The sequence below is a fragment of the Crocuta crocuta genome, unplaced genomic scaffold (genome assembly GCF_008692635.1).
Source record: "Crocuta crocuta isolate KB4526 unplaced genomic scaffold, BGI_CrCroc_1.0 scaffold291, whole genome shotgun sequence".
NCBI lineage: Eukaryota > Metazoa > Chordata > Mammalia > Carnivora > Hyaenidae > Crocuta > Crocuta crocuta.
Window position 1 is genome coordinate 2,824,229 of NW_027527977.1, and position 23,032 is coordinate 2,847,260.

General features: G+C 41.3%; 1 protein-coding gene across 1 annotated transcript; it reads right to left on the minus strand.

Moving 5' to 3' along the window:
• Positions 1-124: 124 nt before the first annotated feature.
• Positions 125-18,148, minus strand: MCM3 (minichromosome maintenance complex component 3). The gene is made up of 17 exons (XM_077752831.1): positions 17,877-18,148; positions 16,684-16,796; positions 16,047-16,255; positions 15,463-15,593; positions 13,306-13,544; positions 12,736-12,844; positions 11,667-11,820; positions 11,203-11,334; positions 10,432-10,640; positions 9,457-9,631; positions 8,994-9,120; positions 8,038-8,188; positions 5,236-5,376; positions 3,235-3,338; positions 2,629-2,714; positions 2,135-2,204; positions 125-844 (listed from the first exon to the last, which is right to left on the minus strand). Exons 1-17 carry the CDS (start codon positions 17,952-17,954, stop codon positions 646-648), a joined length of 2,427 nt encoding a protein of 808 aa, XP_077608957.1. The 5' UTR covers positions 17,955-18,148; the 3' UTR covers positions 125-645.
• Between the last annotated feature and the right edge of the window lie 4,884 nt (positions 18,149-23,032).

Below are 23,032 nucleotides of genomic sequence, written 5' to 3' on the forward strand. Positions count from 1 at the left end.
CAGCCTGCTGCCACCGTGTGGCAACTTGGTGCAATTGTGGAAGCAGCAAATCCTGCAGGGCAGAGCTTTTAAGGAAAACAAAATTAAATGTGTCTACCAAAGCATACCATATTAAGGCCATATATATAATATAAAAATAGTTAAGTTTATTAAATGTCTCAGATATCTGGGTCAGAAGCATGTATTAGTCTTAACTAGTGCTACAGTAAAGAAAGCTTTCTTGACTTTTGTGACTTGCCTCAGAGCCTCATTCCACCAGCACAGAACCACTCAAAGCCTGTTCTAGACCCATGTGCTCAGGAGAGAAAAAACAGCCAACAAACACAGAAAGGATAAACAAAAACCAGCTGTGGTCCCCCTGCCCCCTTGTCAGAGGTTATATGTTATTTATAGCCAATAATGGCTTGGTTTGTTCTGGGCAGGAGATAGGAGAATGCATCAGTGGATGAATGAATGAATCGACATGCAACAATCTTAGTCCTTGCCCACTTTCTTCTCTTTACCCCATGGCAGCTTTGTCACATGTCCCTCAACTTCAATGCAATTAACACCGTTATTCGGGGAATGAAGGCAAAGATGGGCCAGGAGAGGAAATATGGGAGAAACTTCCTTGGCAGAACCCCAAAGTTCAGAGATGAGGCCTCCTCAGATGAGGAAGATGATGCCCTCAGAGACCATGACCTGGTTGTCATCCTGCATCTTGCTCAGGGCAGCCTGGATCTCTGCTGAAGAGAAAGGTTCTTCTTTGCCCCGGTTGATGGATTCTGTTAGGCGATTCATGCCCACTGACTGTGCATGAGCTTCCCGGAACACATCTAAGAGGGCCGCCTTGAATTCCTTCAACCTGTCCAAGTCAGGAAAAGATGGATGAAGGAGAAGTAAACAAGCCCAAGTGCTCTTGTTAATACAATACAGGCATCCCCCAATATCTCCTCTATTATAGAGCTTCCTGAACATTTTTAAGTACATATCCTTTGACCAACGGAGTCCATTTCTAGAAATTATCCTTACAACTACGCTTCCACAAGTACACAGTGATAAATATAAGAATGTTTTATTGTCAACAGCAGCTTTATAGAACCTAAGTGTCCATCATTAGAAAATGCAAATAAATTCATACATCCATACTACAGTCATTAAAAAAGAAAATCTAGGGGCCCCTGGGTGGCTCAGTCAGTCAAGTGTTCAACTCTTGGTTTCAGCTCAGGTCATGATCTCACAGCACAGTTTGTGGGTTCAAGCCCCACAGTGGGCTCCCCACTTTCAGCCTGGGATTCTCTCTCTTCCTCTCTCTATGCCCCTCCCCGCACATGCATGTGTGTGCTCTCTCTCAAAATAAATAAACTTAAAAAGAAAGAAAATCTATATAAGTTCCCGAGAACATGTTTTAAAATACAGTTCAAGGGCACCTGGCTGGCTCAGTTGGAAAAGGGTAAGACTCTTGACCTTGGGGTCGTGGGTTCGAGCTCCAAGTGGGGTGTAGAGATTACTTAAATACTTAAAAAAATAAAATAAAATATAGTTCAATGGTGTTTCTGGGGGATAGAACTGCAATTGATTTTAATGTCTTTTCTTAAACACTTTTCAATGTTTTCATATTCTCTTCAGTAAACATATTGTGTTGTATGCTTGAAAAAAAGCCAACTATAATTATAGATTTTCTTTGGTGTCCAGTACACATAAAAATTTACATATAAAACTGTTTCTGAACCTCTAGTGGTAAAAATTCCTCATCCCAAAGCAAAGAGCAACAATTCAATAAAGAAATGTGTCTGTATCCTACTGAAAAGAACTCAAGGTTACAGTAAGACAAAAATTTTGTTCTTGCTTCAAGACTCTCCTTCCTGATCTCCCAGGGACACCATATTCAAAATTCCCACAGAGCACTGTTTATAAAGCAAATGGTAAAATGTAAACAGCAGGGGATTCTGGGTAAAGGGTATAAAGGAGTTCTTTATACTATTCTTGCAACCTTTTTAAAGTTTGAAATTATAATATAAATATAAAATCAGAATATAAAATGTTCTAAATATCACTGGGCCTACGATTCTGAGCTCTGCTAATAACCAGCTTGTTCCATGCCCTCTCCCCAGAAAGCAGTCCTTGCCTCAGGGGCATTCACTTCCCTACTCACCTGGATTCACTCAATTCCACCTTCTGGGACTCCTTGGTCTCCTGTGAGTCTGCAGTCTTTGGAGTGTGCACTTCAGAGGATAAAGGGTTACAGTCAATGGGAAGACGACAGGTGAAGCCATTTCCACAGGCACTAGACAAGTAATCTCCACTCCCCACACCTCACTGAGTCTGCCAAATACTCACTTCCTAGGGTTCTTAAGGGCCAGCCAGGGTAAGGGAGTCAGACAGGAGACCCTCAACATACGTTATCTTGGATGCTTATGTCAGGCTTGGCAAAAAGTACAGCTCATCAAGAAGGAAGCAAACCACTGAGCAAATGGAGCCCAGTTTCCAAAATTTTGACTGGATTTCCCAAAGTTCCCTTTAGGAAAAACTCTTAGACCCAAAGCCCTGAGCAGGGAACCAAATGGAAATCCACAGATAACACAGTACACAGAGCAACTAAAGTCAGCAAAGGAACCATCCCTTTATCAAAAGGGGGCACTCACTCACCTTGAGGCATTTCCTCCTCTGTGTCACTGAAGTCATAAGGGTCATAGGTGTCCCCATCCTTGGCATCGGAGTGACGAGTTTTCCTCCTAAAAACGCCCATAGCAGTCAAGAGAAAGGCTTTGGGGAAATCCATCCTGTGCCTCCGACCAGAGGAAAAGAACTAGAACTACCTACAACCAAAGTCAAACACTAGGCCAAAGCCTGTAACAAACTGTTACTTTTACTTAAGAGATCAAAAGCCTCCAGACTAGAACACAAACAATCCTGCTTCCCAACGCTCTTTCTCCCTTATAAATTCAACCACAGGCATGAAAGGAAAAAGTAATCATGAGGAAAGGATTTTGAAAGACACACTCAAAAACCCAAGTGAGTTAGTGCTCCTGGTACTTAGCTGTAGCAGGAAAGAGGTCAAAAGCACCATGACAAAGACAACGGAGGGGCATGCTCACTCTCTACTTTGTCTAGGTTATCTCTGGCCTCCAACCCTGCGGATCTAGGCACCCTTTCCCTAAAACCTGGATGTTGACCAGCAGTACTTGATCCACCTCCTCCTCTCTCCCCGGCCCTGACTGTAGTCTTTTCTCATTTCTTTTTGCTCCGCCTTACCTCTTCCTCTTCTGCTCTTGGTCCTCCTGGCTTTTCTCCTCTTCATCATCTGTCTCTGATTCATCCTCATTTCGCTTCTTACGTTTCTTCTCCTTCTCTAGAACCTAAGACCAAGCCAAGCACAGGTGGGCGGGAAGGGTCACTGATTCTGGGCAACTGAATAAAGAACTCTGAATAAGAGTCCCTTCTACACCATCAGCTGAAAATCTTCCATGTCTAATGACTAAGCCTCTTTTGTCCCTGAGTCCCAGGACCAGGGGCAGAGGAAAAGGCTGCTACCTATCTTTAAAAATGTTGAGAAGTATGTTCAATGCCTTTCACATAAAAGGTATTTAATGAGTGTTTATAGTATGAAAAAATGAATGAAAAAAAAAAAGGCTGGCCAATAATGGTTAAGTGGAAAACAATTCATTTCTTTACAGATCAGGTGTTTAATTTAAATTTAAGACAACTCCCACCCTAGCAAAAAAAGTAAACCAGGAAATGCTTATGGACCCACAATTAAAGCCCAGAGTGGCTGTAATTCACTAAAGTGGAAAGGAGGTGGGCAACGAGGAAAAAGAAGTCAGTAAAGGCTTCAAGGCCTGGGTGTCTAAAATGACATAAACACAATGTCACACACAGAAATTGAGAGACAGAAGAATAAGAGGCAAGTTTGATAGTTCAACTTTTTTCTTCTTTAAGAGCTATGAGGAAAGGCTCCACATCTCTCCATATCTCTGTATTTACTGTATCCCAACCATCTAGAGTACCTGGCACCTAGAAGGGGCTCTTATATTTCATTTGAAATTTATCTGAATTCCCAGTATTACACTGTCAACTTTTTGAGTGTACTGAGTTTGGATATCTTTTGCAGCGCCAATCCAGTGACTATTACCCAGTAGTATAACTACTACATTTCTTTTTTTTCTTTACCTTTCTCTGAACAGAAAACTTAGGCCATGAGGCTTTCAAATATATGCCAACAAGGTGCTGGCTCTTTGGGCGTAACCTGTATGACACACACACTGCATTATCCCATCGGGCTGATCTCTTCCTCGTGGGGTGGGACCCTGATGGAAGCCTGTCACCTGGAAGGTCACTGAAAGCCTATGGTGTTTGTAACCAAGGGTAAGAAATAGTCTTGAAGTGTGAGAGAAAGCCGTCCAGGAAATTATGTAAAAGAGAAGGATCATGGTTTTCTTTCCAAATATATGTCCAAATATACATATGTCCAAATATGTACTGAATGTATGTAACTTATTCTAAGAACATGTAAGGCATTCTTTTTTTAAAGTTTGTTTTGTTTATTTATTTAATATAATTTATTGTCAAATTGGCTAACATACAAAGTGTACAGTGTGCTCTTGGTTTTGGGGGTAGATTCCCAGGATTCATCACTTACATATAACATCCCAGTGTTCATCCCAACAAGTGCCCTCTTCAATGCCCATCAACCAAATTTTCCCCTTTCCCCCACGTCCCCCCCCCGCCATCAACCCTCAGTTTCTTCTCTGTATTTAAGTCTCTTTTGGTTTGCCTTCCTCCCTCTCTGTTTGTAACTATTTTTTCCCCTTCTCTTCCCCCCTTGACCTTCTGTTAAGTTTCTCAAGTTCCACATGAGTGTGATAGTTCAACTTTCAATGCCAAGTTTTTGAGAAACTAATGGGATACCTCAAGAGACTGGCAAAGGAAAAAGGTAGAGAGGGGGTAAGAAGATCATCAGAGTCAATCCTTTGGAAACATCTACTTTTTTAAGAGATAAAGGAAGCACGAGTAGACAGAAAAGCAGTCTCTTGATGATGTAGCACATCAATTAAACCAGAATCTCTGGGGCCTCTAGAGGCTTAGCATCAGTATTTTAAAGCTTTCCAGTTGGTTCTCACACACAGTTAAATGTTGCTTTCCAATGATGATCTAAATGCAGGTGTCAGCCATGGAGAGCTGGGCAGCCCTGCTCTCCATGAACATACCAACATTTACTCAGAAGAAGCTCTCATGCCCAAGCATCTGAACCCTCACCTTCTTGAAGTAAGCATACTGGACCAATTCTACAGCTTCCTCTGCATCCTGCAGGTCCACAGTCTTGCTCATGCGGGCCTTGGCATGGGCTGTGGCCAAGCGAATCAGAGTTTCCAGTGTCCGGGCTGTAACTGGTGATGTCTGGGGAAGAAAATAAGGGAGGATTACTTGTCCAGAATTCCATAGGCATGCGTGTCATTCCCACTGCACAGAAAAGGATGAAGATACTACCAGAATGACTCTAAAGAGTACAAGAATTCAGAGCTCTGTATTCTATATAAACACCTTATAAAATTCAGAAAAATAAAAATAACCAAGGAGATCCAAATGTTGAGGGAGAAAAGAGTAGGTGAACAGAAAAGAAAATGAGACATCTTACAGCTAGAAAGAGAAAAAGCTAGAAAGACTACAATAATGAAAGAAGAATGATAATCCTTCACTGCCAGCCTGCAATGCTCTAGGAACTTTGCTTTTGTATCAACTAAGTCATTTAACACGCTCAATAACTCCTCCAAGTTTTATAGATGAGGAAAATGGGACTCAGGGCTTCAGGTAACTTGTGCAAGGCCACACTAGGGCAGGGGTGTGAAAGAAGTCATCTGAGGACGATTTTTTTTAATGCTTGTTTTTGAGAGAAAGACAGAGAGAGGGAGGAGAAGGAGAGGGAGAGAGAGAGCAGGCGCGCATGAGCAGGGCAGAGGCAGAGAGAGAAGGAGACACAGAATCTGAAGCAGGCTCCAGGCTCTGAGCGGTCAGCACAGAGCCCAACGCAGGGCTCAAACTCACGAACTGCAAGATCATGACCTGAGCCAAAGTCGGACACTTAACCAACTGAGCCCCCCAGGTACCCCTGAGGACAAAATTTTAAAGTAGGGTAAATTCAAGTCCAGAGAAGGAGAATTCTGGCATGCTCCCATCAAGTGATTCTCATGGACATGGGTGCATACCAAACTGGTGTGCTTCTATCTTTTTTAAATGCTACTGGCTAAATGGTATCTCTGGACTCATGAGTCAGAATGTCTGTGTTTAGGAACGGTCATGTATAGTTTTTCAGTTTCAGGGGATTTTGATATGCCTGCCCAGTTAAGCATCTGTGACATTATCTAGCGTTTTCATTTTTTTTTTTAGTGTTTATTTTTTTATTTTTGAGAGAGAGAGAGACCGAGTGCAAGTAGGGGAGGGGCAGAGAGAGAAGAACACAGAATCCGAAGCAGCCTTGAGGCTTCAAGGTGCCAGCATGGAGCCTGATGCAGGGCTCAAACTCACGAACCATGATATCAAGACCTGAGCCAAAGTCGGACGCTTAACCGACTGAGCCACCCAGGCACCCCTGGCCTTCTCAATTCCTGGATTTAAAAAAACAAAAAACCTACGGCTTGAGAGTGAAAGGATTTGTGAAAGGCCCAAAAATTGACTGAAGACTTGGGATCAGAACAGAGGGCTAGTTCTTTCTGTCGCACCCCCACATCTCCCACTGTGATTCTTCAGTGATGGAGCTGGTCACTTCTACTTCCAAGTTTATCCAATTATCATTTATACCCCATCCCACGTTCAAAAACAAATACACTCACTTTTACATAAATTCACCAAATCTTTTAATGGTTTAGAAGCTACCAGAATTTGGAGGTTACACACTACATTAAAAACTCCAATTCTTTTTTTTTTTTTTTTAAATGTTTTTTTTTTTAAATTTNCAAAAGCTCCAATTCTTGAATAACCTATAAAGAGTGACTGAAATCCTAGCCTGTATTAGCAGAACTACAGAATCCAAATGGAGAGATTTACCAGACCCACTAAGACCACAACTAAAATAGTGTATTACATTCAATGAGAGAGGGCTTCTGACACACTGAACATGTTCACATCATGAGAGAAACAGTTAAAAAGAAAAAAGAGTCCTTAATCTGAAGAAAAATCATACACAATCAATAGAAAACAAATTAAGACCTGTGGGTCTACACCATAGAAGAATATTCTAAGAGCGATGTACCAGGCATGCTGACACTGGCGGTGTCAAGGAAGTCTTAGCAGAAATTCCATAAGATGGAATGAATGCCTGTCCAAGTGTAAGGCTGGAAATGGCGATTTGGGATCATGTCTAAATCCAAGAGTCTATATCACATAATAATGGTCTTGGACTTGGATCTTTTTGCCATGAAATCTTATATGAACTACACTGCTCCACAAAATTCAGATAAATTCACGGGGAGATTTCTAGCAATAGCTTTGGATAATCATCATGGTTGTCTAACTAATCATTTGTTCAAGTCCAGCTCAAATATCATAGTCTCTTCCCTCCCATTCATACCCCTTCTACAAAGTCTAAAAGATAAACTAATAGCTTCTTCATCTCTACTCCAATCATCTTTTACATTCATTCCCTTTTAGGTAGCACACTGGTATATACTTATAAATATGCATATATGATCTTTCCATCTACCTTCCTGCCTCCCCATCCCAGATCTGAACTCTTTGAGGATAGCTCTTCCTATTTTAACCCTGCATGTAAGAACAAACACCAGTTCAGTTCCCAAAAGTTGTTCCTTATGTTGCTGAATGAATCCTAGCTCTGTAAGCCAATGTCATCTGAACCATGAGATACAGGCATCTCTGGCATTCTCACTTCATTTCCCTTTGTAAAAGGAAATGATAAGAATTGTATTTAACAGGAAGCCCTTCAGACCAGAAAGAAAAAAGTAAGGAATCACTAAGTTAAAATGTTTTCAGAGCTCCCAGAAAACTGGGACTCCGCAGCCTTCTACTTAAGGAATTCCCATGTCCATCTTCCCTGTGGGGACTTACCCTGGCAGTGTCCGAACTCATGCTGTCTTGACTGCGCAGGCGTGAATACTCTTCTGCAATGTAGGCAGCTGACTCCTGAGTTAGGACGGGCTTGATAATTTTGGCCACGTGGATGTACTTCCTCATGAAAGCTGCACTCACCATCTTCTCCCTGGACACATACACAGTGAATTCTACTTCTCTGCCACACCTTGGCACCTGGCTGGGATAGGGACTTGGCCTCTCCTCAGAGAAGTCAGGTCAAGATGTAGAGATGCAATCTAGAACACATTACCATAAATCCTATTTACATGGAATGTGTTTAAGACCCTTTCACATATCTTTTCTGAATTGTGTGGCTATTATTCACTTAGATATTATTTGTGAGATGAACAGTACAGGTATGAAGTTTAGGTATTATTTGTCCTACTTAACAGGTAAAAACTATGGCTCAGAGTGGCTTACATGGATTCAAATTCAGTTTTCGGACTCCAAATTCTATGTTCTTAAATGAACAGATTTGAAAACCATATACTTCCGACTGGACCACGGCCCAAAGCAGAGGTATAAAATCTCACATTTCATGCTTTGAGCACTTGATTCCTAGTCTCCTTTATCCAAATCCACCCACACAACACCCAGTGCTTGCTATCTACTGCCCCTTCAATGTAAGCCTGTCACAAACGGCTACATGATTTGTGCAGTACTTCATAAGTGAGGATGACATGAAACACCCCCAATTAGTTGGGCATGTAGTCAAAGCCTTCCATTTTAAGAAAAGATCAGAACCTAAGCCTAATCACCACAGACACAAGGCAACTAGCCAGAAAAAGTGGTTATGTTCCTCTCCAGAAAAGAAAATAGGCCCAGAGTATTATAATCCAAGCATGATCCTGCATGGGGGGGCACATAAAAACATGGGCTAATATGACCTAAATCTCGGGTTCCCTCAAGGGAGAAGCATGAAGAATACTCACTTTTTCTTCTTGGTCCCATGCAGAAGGTTGTCATGCTTCTCATAAATCTGGGTGTCCTGCTGGTCCTCCTGGTTAAAATTCGGATCGTCTGTGGCCAGGATATCAATGGCACTACCTAAAGGCATAGCTGGAAAACCCAAGTTGGGGGAAGAGAGTAAAAAGTTGCTTCTTCTGAAGACAGACAAGACTAACAAAGCAAAGACAGACACACACACACACGTGGAGCCCACAAACAAGAAAGGTGGGACCACCTGGTTCACAGATGCTCAAAGGCATTCTCAGGCCCAGAAATGGACAGAAGACACACCTCAGGGTAACTTCCAATGAGCAAGAAGGGAATGGCCAGGCAGGCAAGGGCTCAACATCAACTCAGACACTCCCCACCACCCAGGCCAGGCCTGAGGTAACAGCATCTACTTAGATTTCTTTCCATTAGTTCATCTTACTCTTCTCGCAGCCTCACCATCGCCATCCTGCTCTCCGGGTGCCCTGTAACGGTGCATCCTAAGGACATGGTCTGAGATCTCTCGATCCTGCTCAGGATCCATCTGATCCAGCATGATGAAGAGTAAGTCAAATCGGGACAGCAGTGAGTCCTGCAGCCCAATGTTCTCCATAGGGGTCTTGTACTGATCGTACTGCAGAACGTAAGGGAAAAGGAAAGTGGAGGTGACATCAATGGGAAGAAAGGACGAGGAGGCTATTTAAAGCTATTAATGATTCTGTTACTAGGTATTTATCATACAGATATATTTCCAAATATATAACAAAATACACGTAAAGGGATATTCATTACAACTTCATTTCATAATAACAAGAGGAAAAGGGGGAAACACCAAATGCCCATCAAAAGGCTACTAAAAAGAAAGAAAAAGTAAAGGCAAAATTCAGTAAACCCCAAGCTGGATGAATGTAAAAGATTCCACATTAGCACATCATCATCATGGTAAAAAACAAAGGTAGACAGACTAATTTGTTAACAAAGAGATCACCTAGCTGTTGGTACATGCTTAAGTGATTTCCTGAAACAGTTAAGAACTATTAGTGGTTATCTCCTGAGAAAGAGAAAAGAGAGAAGAAGCTTTTAATGTCCCTATCGTACTCCCTGTCCTGTTTATATATGTTACCATCTGCATGTAGTACTTTGGTTGTAATGGCCATATAGGCTACTGGGCTGTCAGACTGCAGGTCGCTTTTGTTTTCTGGTTTGTATTTTTAAAGTTATTGCAAACAAGTAACTTTCCAGGGGATTCTGATGTGTGTGAAAAGGTGAGGAACCATTGCCCTATATCAAAGGCAGTAACAAAATGATGGATGAGCTTCCTTTAGTCTTTGGCTTATTATTTCTCTGGGGCATCAAGAATAAACTTCATGGCTCAGTTATTCAACAAAACCAAACGAAGGTGAAGACAACAGTAAAGTACCTAATTCCACTCACCCTGCCATAGACGGGGTTGGCAGCTGCCAAAACACTACAGCGGGCATTCAGCCGAGCATGGATGCCGGCCTTGGCAATGGTGACTCGACCCTGCTCCATCACTTCGTGGATGGCCGTGCGGTCCATGTCAGACATCTTGTCAAATTCATCAATACAAACCACACCTCGGTCAGCAAGGACCATGGCCCCTGCTTCCAGACGGCGTTCCCCTGGGAAATAAGGACAAGGGGAAAGACTTCAGTCTCCTTCCTAGGCACTCACTGTCACTCATGAGAACACAGTGAAGGGCTGTTAAGTTCCTAGAGCCTTAGAGAAAAACCTTAGTGGGTCAACATTTTAAGGTCCAATCTGAATGATCCCTCAGCAGACAGCCTCCAACACACTTGACTCAAGGATTCTCTATCTTCATCCTCACGTAACTCCCCAACTAGATCTCTACTCTCTTTTCACTAATCTTCAAATCCCTTCCTCTAACTTATAAATAGCACAATCTTCATTTTTATGTCCCTTCCAATTTGCAAAGCTTTCTCCTCCAAAAACTGAAGACAGTCTTGTCAATAGAGGGTCACCCAAAGACTTAAATAATTCACCCACTATTACCAGAAGCTACTCAGTCCTCTACAACTGGGCTCAAACTAACCTTTCAAGTTTTGGGCTCAAACTAACCTTTCAAGTTTATCTTCCCAACACAGGCCAATGCAGAGAGCAAACTCAAAGAATCTATGCTTTACCTTGCTGCGGGACCTTTGCCAAAGACCTTTATACCCTTACCGGTTTCCTGGTCTGTGGTGACAGCAGCGGTCAGACCCACTCCAGAGGAACCCCGGCCAGTAGTGGGGATAGCCCTGGGCGCAGTGCACAGCACATAGCGTAGAAGCTGAGACTTGGCAACCGATGGGTCTCCTGTAATTAGGTGAGGGTAATGGTGACTTATTAGGAAACTCCTCCTGCCCACCCCCCCCAGCAAGTTCTGCCAAGAGCATAACAGAAATTTATAACAATTGGTTGTTAATTGTATTCCTTTCACTTTCCTTTACTATTCATGGAAGAATATATTTTAGATATTATATATCAGGAACCCCCAAAATGAGAATAATAGTAAGAAAAGACTTTCAGCCTTTGATGGAATTGAAATACACTAGGTAAAGAATACACAATCTTACAGATTATAGATTCCCACAACCACACTCCACAAGGGAAGACCAAGAGTCTAAAGCAAATCCCCAATGCCATACCAATTAGGAGAATATTGATGTCTCCACGGATGTGGCTGCCATTTTCTAGGTCTCGTTCCACTCCTCCCAAGAGCAAGCAGAGAATTGCTTTCTTAACATAGTCATGTCCATGGATGCTAGGGGCCAACGACTTGGCCAGCTGGTCAAAGATATCCTATAGGAAGAATAACCAAAGCTGTAAAGAGCCTGGTGAGATTCAGTGGAGTTTTGCTGAGCTCCGCTTTATACTTTAACCTATAAAAATACTTGAAGACACCCACAGATACAGACACTGTTTCTAACTGTAAAAGGCTTTCTTAAGACAAATCCCACTGATCAAACCACTAACAGAACAGATACAGAGAAAGCCTGGATTCCAAAACTTGCTTAGAGGTTTAATATTTAAGAAAAAAAAGTATTTCCAGGTTCAAAACACATTAGGTTGAATAAGAATGTGTACTGTGCTTCCAGTAACCTTGATCACACAGGCATATACAGATGACCCTTGTACAATGCAGAGGTTACCAGTGCCAACCACTTCATGCAGTTGAAAATCCAGGCAGAACTTTTGATTCCCCAAAACCTTTACTAATACCCTACTGTTGGGGGAAAGCTTACAAGTAACAAAAAATCAATCAATTAATACATTTTTGTGTATGATATGTGTTCTATGCTCTATTTAGCTAGAGAAAGGAAAAGATCATTAAGAAAATCATAAAGAAGAGAAATGCATTTACAGTACTTGTATTTATCAGAAAAAACCCACAAGTAAACCCACACAGTTCAAACTTGTGTTGTTCAAGCGTCAACTATATTTTCTTCAATTCTAATGTACTCATTGATAACATTGATATTCTTTAATTCTAGTATTTGTTTTAGGTTCACTCAGCGGCCTAGCAGGTAAGACAACAGAAATATTAAACAGCAAAAACACTTTTACTTGCTGACTGGGTCAAAACTAAAAGCTAACACCACATACTTCAAAGGAGACCTTCCTCCTGATCCAGTACAAAGATGAAAGGTGGCCCATGGCCAAACACAACCCTCACAAATCCATCCCCAGCTTCAGATCCCTAAAGGATGCTCAAACCTTGGAACGAGTTTTACTGAACTTCTTGATCTTGGCTATATCCTCAGCAGAGAATGAAGGCTGAATATCCTTGCTCATTTGCTTCACATTACAGGCAATCAGGATAGTCCTGGGACAAAGAGAATGAAAGGAAGCCTGTTGTTTTCAATTCTGAACATCAGAGCCAATAGCACATTGGGAAAAAATAAAGGAAAAAAGAGAAAAAGGCAAGTTGTTTTGAATTCAACAACTGAGTCTTAGTCAATGATTCTTCACCACAGGAATTTATTCTATGTACTGTCCCACAGAACTTCAAACAGAAGAGTAGATGAGGAGGAGATGGGGATACATGAGAAACTCTCCCAGGTAAGCCATGAGGCTATAACCATGTTCCCAGTAACTCCTGCTTTTAGCATAATAATGATAGTATTATCAGCTTATCTGATAGAGAGAAGAGGCAACCTGTCTCCCAGGCAGGCAGACTGCTCCACATGTCTGATGTGACGTTCCAGAATATAGCAAACTGGCTCAAGAATACAAGAAATGTAAGCTGCAAGCAGCATGCCAAATATTGCACAACTGCCCCTTTACCTGAAGTTTCCTGAGGTATAGCCTCCCTTCTTTCCAGGAAGGCACCGGTAGGTCCCCACCACCTGGACTCGATCACCAGGCTTCACTTTATCTACCAAGTCATCATCCAGAATGACATCCACAGAACGGGGGAGTTGGCCAGCGGGGGCCTTCTCTGGCATCTCCTGGATGGTGATGGTCTGGTGGTCTTTGTAGACAGAAAGGCCATATTCTGTCTCAAGAGGATTGTTTTCCTCATCCTTAAAAAGACACGCAGAAGAGCATTATCTCATCCTGGTCTTAAAAATGCCACACTCACTTTTGGCAGGAAACAAATACTATTTGAATATGACCTGAGGTTTTAGTATTTAGGAAGTAAACAAGCCAAATGTCTTCTCTAGCTTTTTCCATTCCCATCTCTTCTAGTAACAAATCATTTAATGGGAGGGACAACTACAGTCCGAAGGAATCACAGCTATATTAACATCTAAAATAAGATTCTTATTTCCCCTATACTATGATGTAACATTTCCACTCCTAGGTAATACCTGACAGAAACATTTGCCCAAAGCCACACACTACAATGTTCACAGCAGTATTATACCTAATAGCCCAAATTAGAAAATATCCAAATCCCATCAACAGAATTGTTAAATAAATGTAGCACATCCATACAAGTCAATACTACACAGTGATGAAAACGTATGAAATACACCTATTTACAACATGGATGAATCTCAAAAACATCTGTTGAACAAAGGAAGCCCAACATGGGAGTCTTCAAATATATAAAAACAAGCAAGCTGAGTAGTATCAGGATATGGTTAAGCCTTGGGGAGTGTGGGCCCTCAAAACCTTCTGAGTGCTAGGAAGGTTCTATTTCCTGGTATGGATGCTGATTTTACAGGTATATTCAGTTTGTGAAATTTCACTGAGCTGCAAACTCATATCAGCTTTCCTATATATATATATATTAAACTTTAATGAAAACATTTTAAACTTTGATTTCTTGCCATTTTAGTTTCTAAATACACAACAGCTGTCACTTACTAAGTGCTTACTATATACAAGGCATCGTGCTATTATCTCATGAGATTATCTCATATAATCCTCACAACAACTCTGTCATGCAGATGTTTTTCACATTTAACATATAAGGAAACTGAGGCTGGAGAGTTTCCCAAAGTCACACAGGCAGAGCCAGGACTTGAGGCAAGTATAACTCCAAAGGCATATTCTTAAGTACCACACTAGATGACCTCTAGGAGTCCAAAGTATTTCAGGTATTGGGCAAAAAAGCCTGACCCCAGTAATCAACAGAAGAGTACTCTCTGAGTAGTTACTGAAGACATTCTAGAAGGAAGGCTCTTAATGAAGAAGAGAGCAGGGAGACTTAGACAACCCAAATGGCCTGAAAGAAAAAGACATAGGTCCTAGTCCTTAGAGTCATCACTGAGACCATATGCAAGTCACTTAACCTCTCCAAACCTCAGCATTTCACCTAGAGGCAGACTAAATGATTCTAAATCATGCTTATTATAATTCTAAGATATTTGTTCTTGTTTCATGTTCAGATTCCTGCACCAGTTGAGTTGAAAACAAGAACTGGGTCTCATTCATATCTGTGTTCTCCACAGTACTTAACAATTCTTTGGATACAGTACCTCTCAATTATTATTTGATGGAAGGGACAGGTATTCTTTGATAGAATGAATTCAGACATCAAGAAACCAACATTAACCATCTTTTGTCATTAAGGAGGCCTCACATTGGCCTCAATTCGTATCAACTGACCACTTAAGAATAAAGCCATTTCCAATGCCATTCTTTCCCCAAACCCAAAGTAAAAGAGTTGCAAAGATTTCCTATTAGCATCATAGCATATCCTCCCATATTACTTTAAGTAGATTACAAAATTACATCTAACTTTGCTAAAAGATCAACGTAGATTGATGGTTTTCAACCCTTCCAAAATTTCTCAAATTTTCTGAAGTGAATATTTATAGAATTGGAAGACTTTCCATATTAAACTCTGGCTAGCAATCAATCTTTCCTTCAGGTTAATCCTTACTTTTCATCTTATTTACTTCTAGAAGACCTCAGACATAATTATTTGCATAAAAACAGACATCTTTGATTCCAACCTCCAAAGAAGCCCAATTAATTCATTCTCCTCACCTTGGTAGGATAGACAGAGCTGGATGGAAAAGCCACCAGGCTGGTGAGATCAGAATAACGTCGCTCTATAGTCTTCTTGGTAGCAGGGCAGTAGTGGACACTGCGGACGACTTTGGGACGAACTAGAGAGCCTAGGAATGGAAAACATGCATAGTAAGTCATGCAACTAGGCAGTGACAGGGTGGAATCTGACTCGGGCAAGTCTGTCATAACTCCAAATACTGTGTTCTTCTGACTAGTTACAGCTACTTCATTAATATTTGTCATTTATTCATTTTTATATTTATATGGAGAACATAAACATATCTGTATAAAATCCAAAGTACAACTGAGCCTGTCCAAGAAGTCAGGCACAGGAGTTCAGAATTAGAACGAGGAGATTGCCAAGAACCAAGAGTCCCCTACTCTCAGCAAAATTCACCATTCTGGACCCCCTGATCATGACACTCACAGCCCCTTCCAATTTAGCCCTGTAAGTTCAATGCTATATGCTACCTGTCTCTGCTTGGCCTCTCCTGCTTTCCCAGCCCCCCCTAAGTCTATCCCGCCTCCATTCCCCTAGTCCCCTACTTGAAGCCACTCACACTTAGTGACAATGCCCTCCACGCAGACCACACAGCTGAGGAAGCAGGAGGTAAGAGTCCGGGGAGACACATGCTTGGAGCCAAAGCTGCCCTCCAATCCTATGTAGAACTCTTCATACTGCTTGGCATAGGTAGCATCAATGGAGGCCACAAATTCCTTTAAAGCCCGCTGAAAGGCAACCAGCTCCTCAAAGGCATTGCTCAGGAGGCTGCATATGGGCAAGAAAAAGAACAATTCAGCAGAGAAAGAAAAATTCAAAAAAGCTGACCCTCAAAAACAAAAGTGGACATTCTTTGGTGATGAAGCCAACAAGTGAAAATCTAGCTCTTCCTTTCTCCTGCCATCCTACAAGACTCAGTAATTATATCAGAACTGACGCGAACGTTAGTTCAACTTTTCAAAGATGCAGAAATGTTACTCAGTTAAACATGAAAGGGGGACCTCTCGAGAGGAAAATGCCCACCACCCACTTTGGGAAGAAGAAGAAAAAAAAAAACCACAGGAGGTGAGGCAATAAGGTTCAAAAACATTTCATCCAGGTCCTCTCCTGACAAGCCTGTTCCAATATGGAGAAGAGAAAAGGGAGCCATTCTCACTCAGAGCAAGAATATCCAATTGGAAACCCTTGCCACATACCGGTTAGCCCGCTTCTCATTTTTCCTGCGCAGGTCATTCACATTGACAATCAACCGGTATTGGTTGTCACTGATCAGCTCCCGAACTTTGCTCTGATAAATTCCCTGGTCTTCCTGCAAAACAGCCACCACATACCACAACAGCCATAAATTCAAATACAAGATGGTATTTAAACAGAGGCAGTTCTCACAGCAAGATGTAGGTCATTCTCTATAGCACAGCTGATGCCCAACTGCTTCACATTTTCACTCACTAGCCTGAAATTCCAAATACACCCTACAAGGCCAATGCAAGAGGGTAATGATTTCCTCAACGTCCATGGTATTATTCCTGTTGACAACTACAGCTTTTCTGTTTGCGGTCATTTCTCAACTTTTAATGGGGAATTAAAACAAGCTCATAATAAGTCTACAAGGACAAGTAAAAATCTTGTCAAAACAAGATTAGCATATCAAAATGACTTTTCATTTAAGAATTACATAGGGAATTAAGAGATTTTATTTCTCGATGGGCTGTACATAGAATAGGAAAAGAGTTCTCTGTATCCAGACCTAAAGGAATAGGGAGCCTTTCCTATTTGTTTACAGACACAGCATTATCAACCTTTTAAGATAATGTATTCTAAGGCTTCCAATCTAGCGTGGCATACAAAACCCCCTTTACCAGCAAACCAAACACTTTGCCTCTGCATCTCCTTTGGCACTGAAAAAGAAGAATGCGGTCAAATGAGAAGGAAGTCTTTTCGCCCTGTAGGAAGTCAGTCATTAGAATCTGCGCGTCGATAACGTCAGGGTCATTACCGTTCTACTGCCTTCTTTCCCCCACACTCCCTCCAAATTCGAAGAGCAGAGAGTAATTTCCAAAAGGTCAAAGGGGGCTTTGCTATTTTGTGTGCACTTTCGCGAGGCCCCGCTATCGTTTGCACTTATGAGGAAGTTACAGGATCGCTCTGTCAAGGATGCACCTACAGGCGACCAACTAATGACGGATTCCACCGCGAGAAACGTTACGAGATCGGGCATGGAAGGGTCCTGAGGGCGCCGGTCAGGCCGCAACAGTCCGGAAGCCCAGCGGTCCTCTCGGGAGCTCCAGGACCCTGCCGCGGCTCCGCGTGGAGTCGTAGCTAACCTCGGCCCGTCAGCGTCCCCCGGGGCTCCAAGCAACAGAGAAGCGCGACCCCGTGCCTTTCTCACCTCATCATCCAAGAAGTCCAGGTAATCTCTCTGCGCCTCTCGCAGCTCCACGTCGTCCAGTACCACGGTCCCCGCCATGCTCGCCGCCTGGGAACCGCTACCTCCAACACTGCGCGGAAGGCCCCCAGATGACCCAGCCCTGGCGCGAAAACTACCGAACTTTTCCCGCCACCAAAGGCTACGTCGAGAAGGGGCGGGGCTTTGCTGGGAATATACACATTCTGATTGGCTGATTCCTCTTACGCGAGAATAGCGAGTATCCAATCGGGAACTTTTTCTTCTTCGGCTTTATGGAGCGGCGCAGAGCCTTGGCGGGAAAACGTGACCTCTGGGGCTGTTTCTCCCCCCCNCTGACCTGCAGCTGAGTGAGGAAACCGCCTGGCGGTAGTACTGAGAGTAGCCGAAACGTCAGAGAATGGGAGTCGATACTCAGGGAGATAAAAACATAAAAGCAAATCGTTTTTTAAATGAATTAAATCAAGTGTGCTGGATATGTCTNTGGAAATAGAATAATAACATCTTTGGGAAAGGTTCTTTAGTTGAGCGACCCATTTGATCTCTGACTACTGTTGCCTGAAAAACCCCACAAACATCAGGCCGCGGAGAACGACGAAGTGAAAGAAACGTTTTCAGTATTGTATCTCAGNGACATAATTACTACACCATCTTACTTGCAAATGGGTAAGTTAAAGCCTTTCTCGCCTTATAAGGGGATCACAAGATCTTTTAAAATAACTTAGTTTATTGGAAGATAATTAAACTGAAGAAGAAACAGAAAAAAAGTGTTTAAACCACTCTTAAGTATCCGTCGCAATTAAGATATAGCAAATCTGAAATTACAAATATCTAAAAGATCAATTGCATGTCCAAGGTTTTCTGTTTTGTTTTGTTTTTAATCTTTTGTGGTTTATGTTTTTGAGTTTTATTTTGGGGGCGTAATTTATATATAGTAAAACACACAAATCATTAAGTGTACAACTCCATACATGTGTATATTAAACGGTCTTCAGGACTCACTGTGCCCAGTATTCTAAGTGTAATCTGCCTAAACAAAATGTATATGCCATCTATTTGTATGTGAAATATGTATATTTATTTAGTTATTATACAATTTATGGTATCTATGTGTTTAGTGTCATCCTAGAGGGCGGATAGATACATTGATCCTCAGTCAAGGAACAAAGTTGTTCATCTGACTGCTTACTTTTGTTTATATTAACATGCAAAATTTTTAGAAATAGAAATTCTAGGTGAGGATCCTATTTGAAATTATATAGTAAGACATAATTCCATATTAATTTAAGAGTACCCTTATCACCTGATCATAACTATCGCTTTATGAATATATTGAAAGCAGTACTGATGATATTTTCAGCTCTGGAAACAAATTGAAAATACCAAAAGAACCAGGCAGCTTAGTTCAAGCAAGCAAATTAAACAAATAATTTCATTTGTAAGGGAAAAATCCAAAGAAGTGGGAGTCTGAAACCAAATCTTTGACTCTAACACACTCTTCTGTGGGTTTCAGTTTCCTCATATAAAAAATGAGGAAGTTAGAAAACTGCTAATAATTTATCCCATTCTAACATTCCATGAGCCTACGGCAAATTTGGAAACTATGTAAAGACAGTTCCATTTAAAATTAATCACACTGTGGTTCTTGATAGACTTTATTTGCTTTAATGTCATAATCTTCAGTCACGAAGGACTTTTGGATATTGGTGTTTCTCCAATTCATTAGGGTGTAGATCTTTGAGCAAAAAAAGTGTTTCATTTGTTCTTTCCTATTCCTCCAAACTATTCAGAAAGAAAAACCAATCAGGTTGCTACTTAAAAAAAAAAAAAAAAGTTGGGGGCATTTGTACACATCTTATATAGAGTCTACTTGAGCTTAGCCAATGTACTTCTCCCTCAGAATGAAGCACATGTAACCTGATGAAGTAGTGGATCAATAGTTTTTATTTTTGCTCACAGTCTTGCTTTCCCTCTGTATCCATTCTCTCCACCCTATGTCTTGATGAACCCAAGCCAGTCTCTAAGGCTAAAGACACCCTAGGGGGCTCCCTGGAGAACAGAAGTATGTAGGAAGATGGTAGAAAACAAAAATTGTGAAGTTTATGTAGTACTTCCATTTTCCATTTCCTTAGGGACCAGAAAGTATCCAAGGGCACCATAAGAAATAGGCTTTATTTTCACTAAATGATACACATCTTTGTTCAAACCAATGAACAATATTATGTGTTGCAAAACTTCAAACAATACCCTGTGATTAAAGACTAGCTTTAGGCACCAGGAAAATGCCATAGGCCATTATAGACCTTTGGCACTCTCTCAAAGGCCACAAAAGATCGGAAGTCAAAAATTCTACACCTCTAGGTGCCAGAGCAGCCTAAGGAATAACCTATAGGTCCAGGCTTGCCCTGGCCAAGCAGATCTCTTCCTTTGTGTTATGTAGACTAGTCAGAATATTCTCCAGATGACATAGTCTGGGGTCTTGAGCACCAAGATCAGCAGTCTCATTTCTCTTTCTGGCTGCTCTAATTATTAGTTGTGTGACTGTGGGCAACTTAATTACTCTACCTCAGTTTCCTCATCTTGAAAGTTAGAAGTAGTATCTAATTTAAAGAATGTCTTGAGTACTCAGTGAGGTAATAACAGATAAAAAATACTTAGGAATGTAGTAAGCACTAAATAAATATTAACCACCATGGTGGTGGTGGTGAGATGGTGGTGGAGGTGTTGATTGGAAAAGAGTCAAGAGATGTTGGAGGAAAAGAGGAGTAAGCACTCTGTTGCATTCTGGAACAATTCAAACAATCATATTCAAGCCTCCTTCTCACTCCCACCAAAAGCTTAGAATAGAACCAATCCATGCATTTCTTTCAGTGAGAGTTTGTTGGCTGCACATCCAATAAGGCTAAAGGAGTAATATATTCAGAGAGTATTATCTGGCCCCAGTTCTACCTGTGTTGAGAGCCATCAGAGACATTTACTCCATGCTTAAGGAACTTTATGGAAGAAGACCAAATGGTCTCTGGAGTTAGCCAGCATGTCTTGTACCAAGAAGAGAGTGTCAAAGCATCTGCCCTCATCCTTTGCTTCCCGGAATCCTTCAGGTTAGATACGCTATAAAGAGCAGGAAAATGCATGAGCCAAAGAGCATCAGTGATACTGATTTACCCATTAGATTTGACAACATAGTTGGCCTACTGACAATTTGTGATTCATCGTCGTTTGCCAAATTTAATTTCAGCAATTGGATTTCTTTGTCCTGGAAAGGTCATCGCCATTCTTTTTTCTTTTTCTTCCAGCTTTACTAAGGTTTTATTGACAAATAAAAGGTCATTCCCATTCTTAACACCACAAGTTTCCTTAAAGCTCTGGCTGAAGAGTTTTGCTCCAGTGCTTAAAGATTTGCAGGAGAAAATTACCAAAAACTTACTGAGTAAATAATTCATTTACATATGAGAATCTCTAATAATAACCATCCTGGAAATCTGTCTTGATTTGTGTGCACTTAAAAAAATACAGCCTCTTATGCTTTTAATTGTGTCAGTGTAATGAAATGTTGAAGAGATTTAGCATATCAATCAGCAAAATATTAGTTGAACATCTGTATACTGAGTTCTGTCCTTGACCAGAGACTTTAGCTCAGTATTGCCCAATGGAAATACAATGCATGACACATATATAACATAAGGTTTTCTAGTACCTACATTTTAAAAAGTAAAAACAGTTTTTACTTTTGAGAGGTGAAATTTTAATGTGACAATACATTTTATTTAACCCAATTTATCTAAAATACCATTTCAATATGTATTCCATATAAAAGAAGTATTAATAAGATATTTGACTTTTCTAATTATTTTTCCTTTTTGAGAGCAAGTGAGAGTGCACGTGCATGCGTGTGCAATTGGGGAATTGGGGAAGTGGCGGAGGGAAAGGGAGGGAGAATCTTAAGCAGGCTACAGGCTCAGCACAGAGCCAAGCGTGAGGTGGGGCTCGATCCCAGGACCTTGAGGTCGTGACCCGAGCCGAAATCAAGAGTCAGGTGTTTAACCCACTGAGTCACCCAGGTGCCCCTTGCTTTTTTTTTTTATACTGAGTCTTTAAAATCCAGTGTGATTTTTATACTTACCCATATCCCAGTTCAGACTAGCCACGTTTCAGAAGCTCAGTTACCACATGTGGGTAGTATCTACCATATTAGCACAACTTTAGAATACAAAAATCGATCTCTTGAAATAGGTTATGATTTAACTTGAAAAAATAGCAATCATATATTGAACATATACTGTATGTCAGACACTATGCTAAGTATTTTACCATATAATCTTATTGTTTAAAATACTTTATGATGTGGTTGGGTTTTTTTTAAGTTTATTTATTTATTTTGAGAGACAGAGACAGTGTGAACAGGGGAGGGGTAGAGAGAGAAGGAGACAGAAAATCCCAAGTAGGCTCTGTGCTGCCAGTGCAGAGCCTGATGCAGGGGTTGAACTCATGAAACTGTGAGATCATGACCTGAGTCGAAACCAAGAGTCAGATGCTTAACCAACTGAGCCACCCAGGTGCTCCATAATGTGGTTATTTCTAATCCTCATTTTACAAGTGAGGAGACTACGGCTTTAAAGATCCCAGAGAGTACCTGGATGGCTCAGTCGGTTAAGTCTCCAACTTTAGCCGAGGTCATGATCGTGCAGTCCGTGGCTTCAAGCCCGGTTTTGGGCTCTGTGCTGACAAGTCAGAGCCTTGAGCCTACTTTCTCTCTCTCAAAAATGAATAAACATTAAAAAAAAAAAAAGGATCCCAGAATTCCATACCAGTAAAGGATAAAAACAGAATATGAACCCAGGTCTGTATCGCTATACTGAATACTCCTTTAAGAACAAATGAGTGGGACTCCTGGGTGGCTCAATCGGTTAAGCATCTGACTTCAGTTCAGGTCATGATCTCATGGTTTGTAGGTTCGAGCCCCATGTCGAGCTCAGTGCTGACAGCTCAGAGCCTGGAGCCTACTTGTGATTCTGTGTCTCCCTCTCTCTCTGCCCCTCCCCCAATCACACTCTGTCTCTCTCACAAAATAAATAAACATTAAAAAAAAAAAAGAACAAATGAGTATGTTAAGATCCAAATGCAGAATCTGACCCAACAGA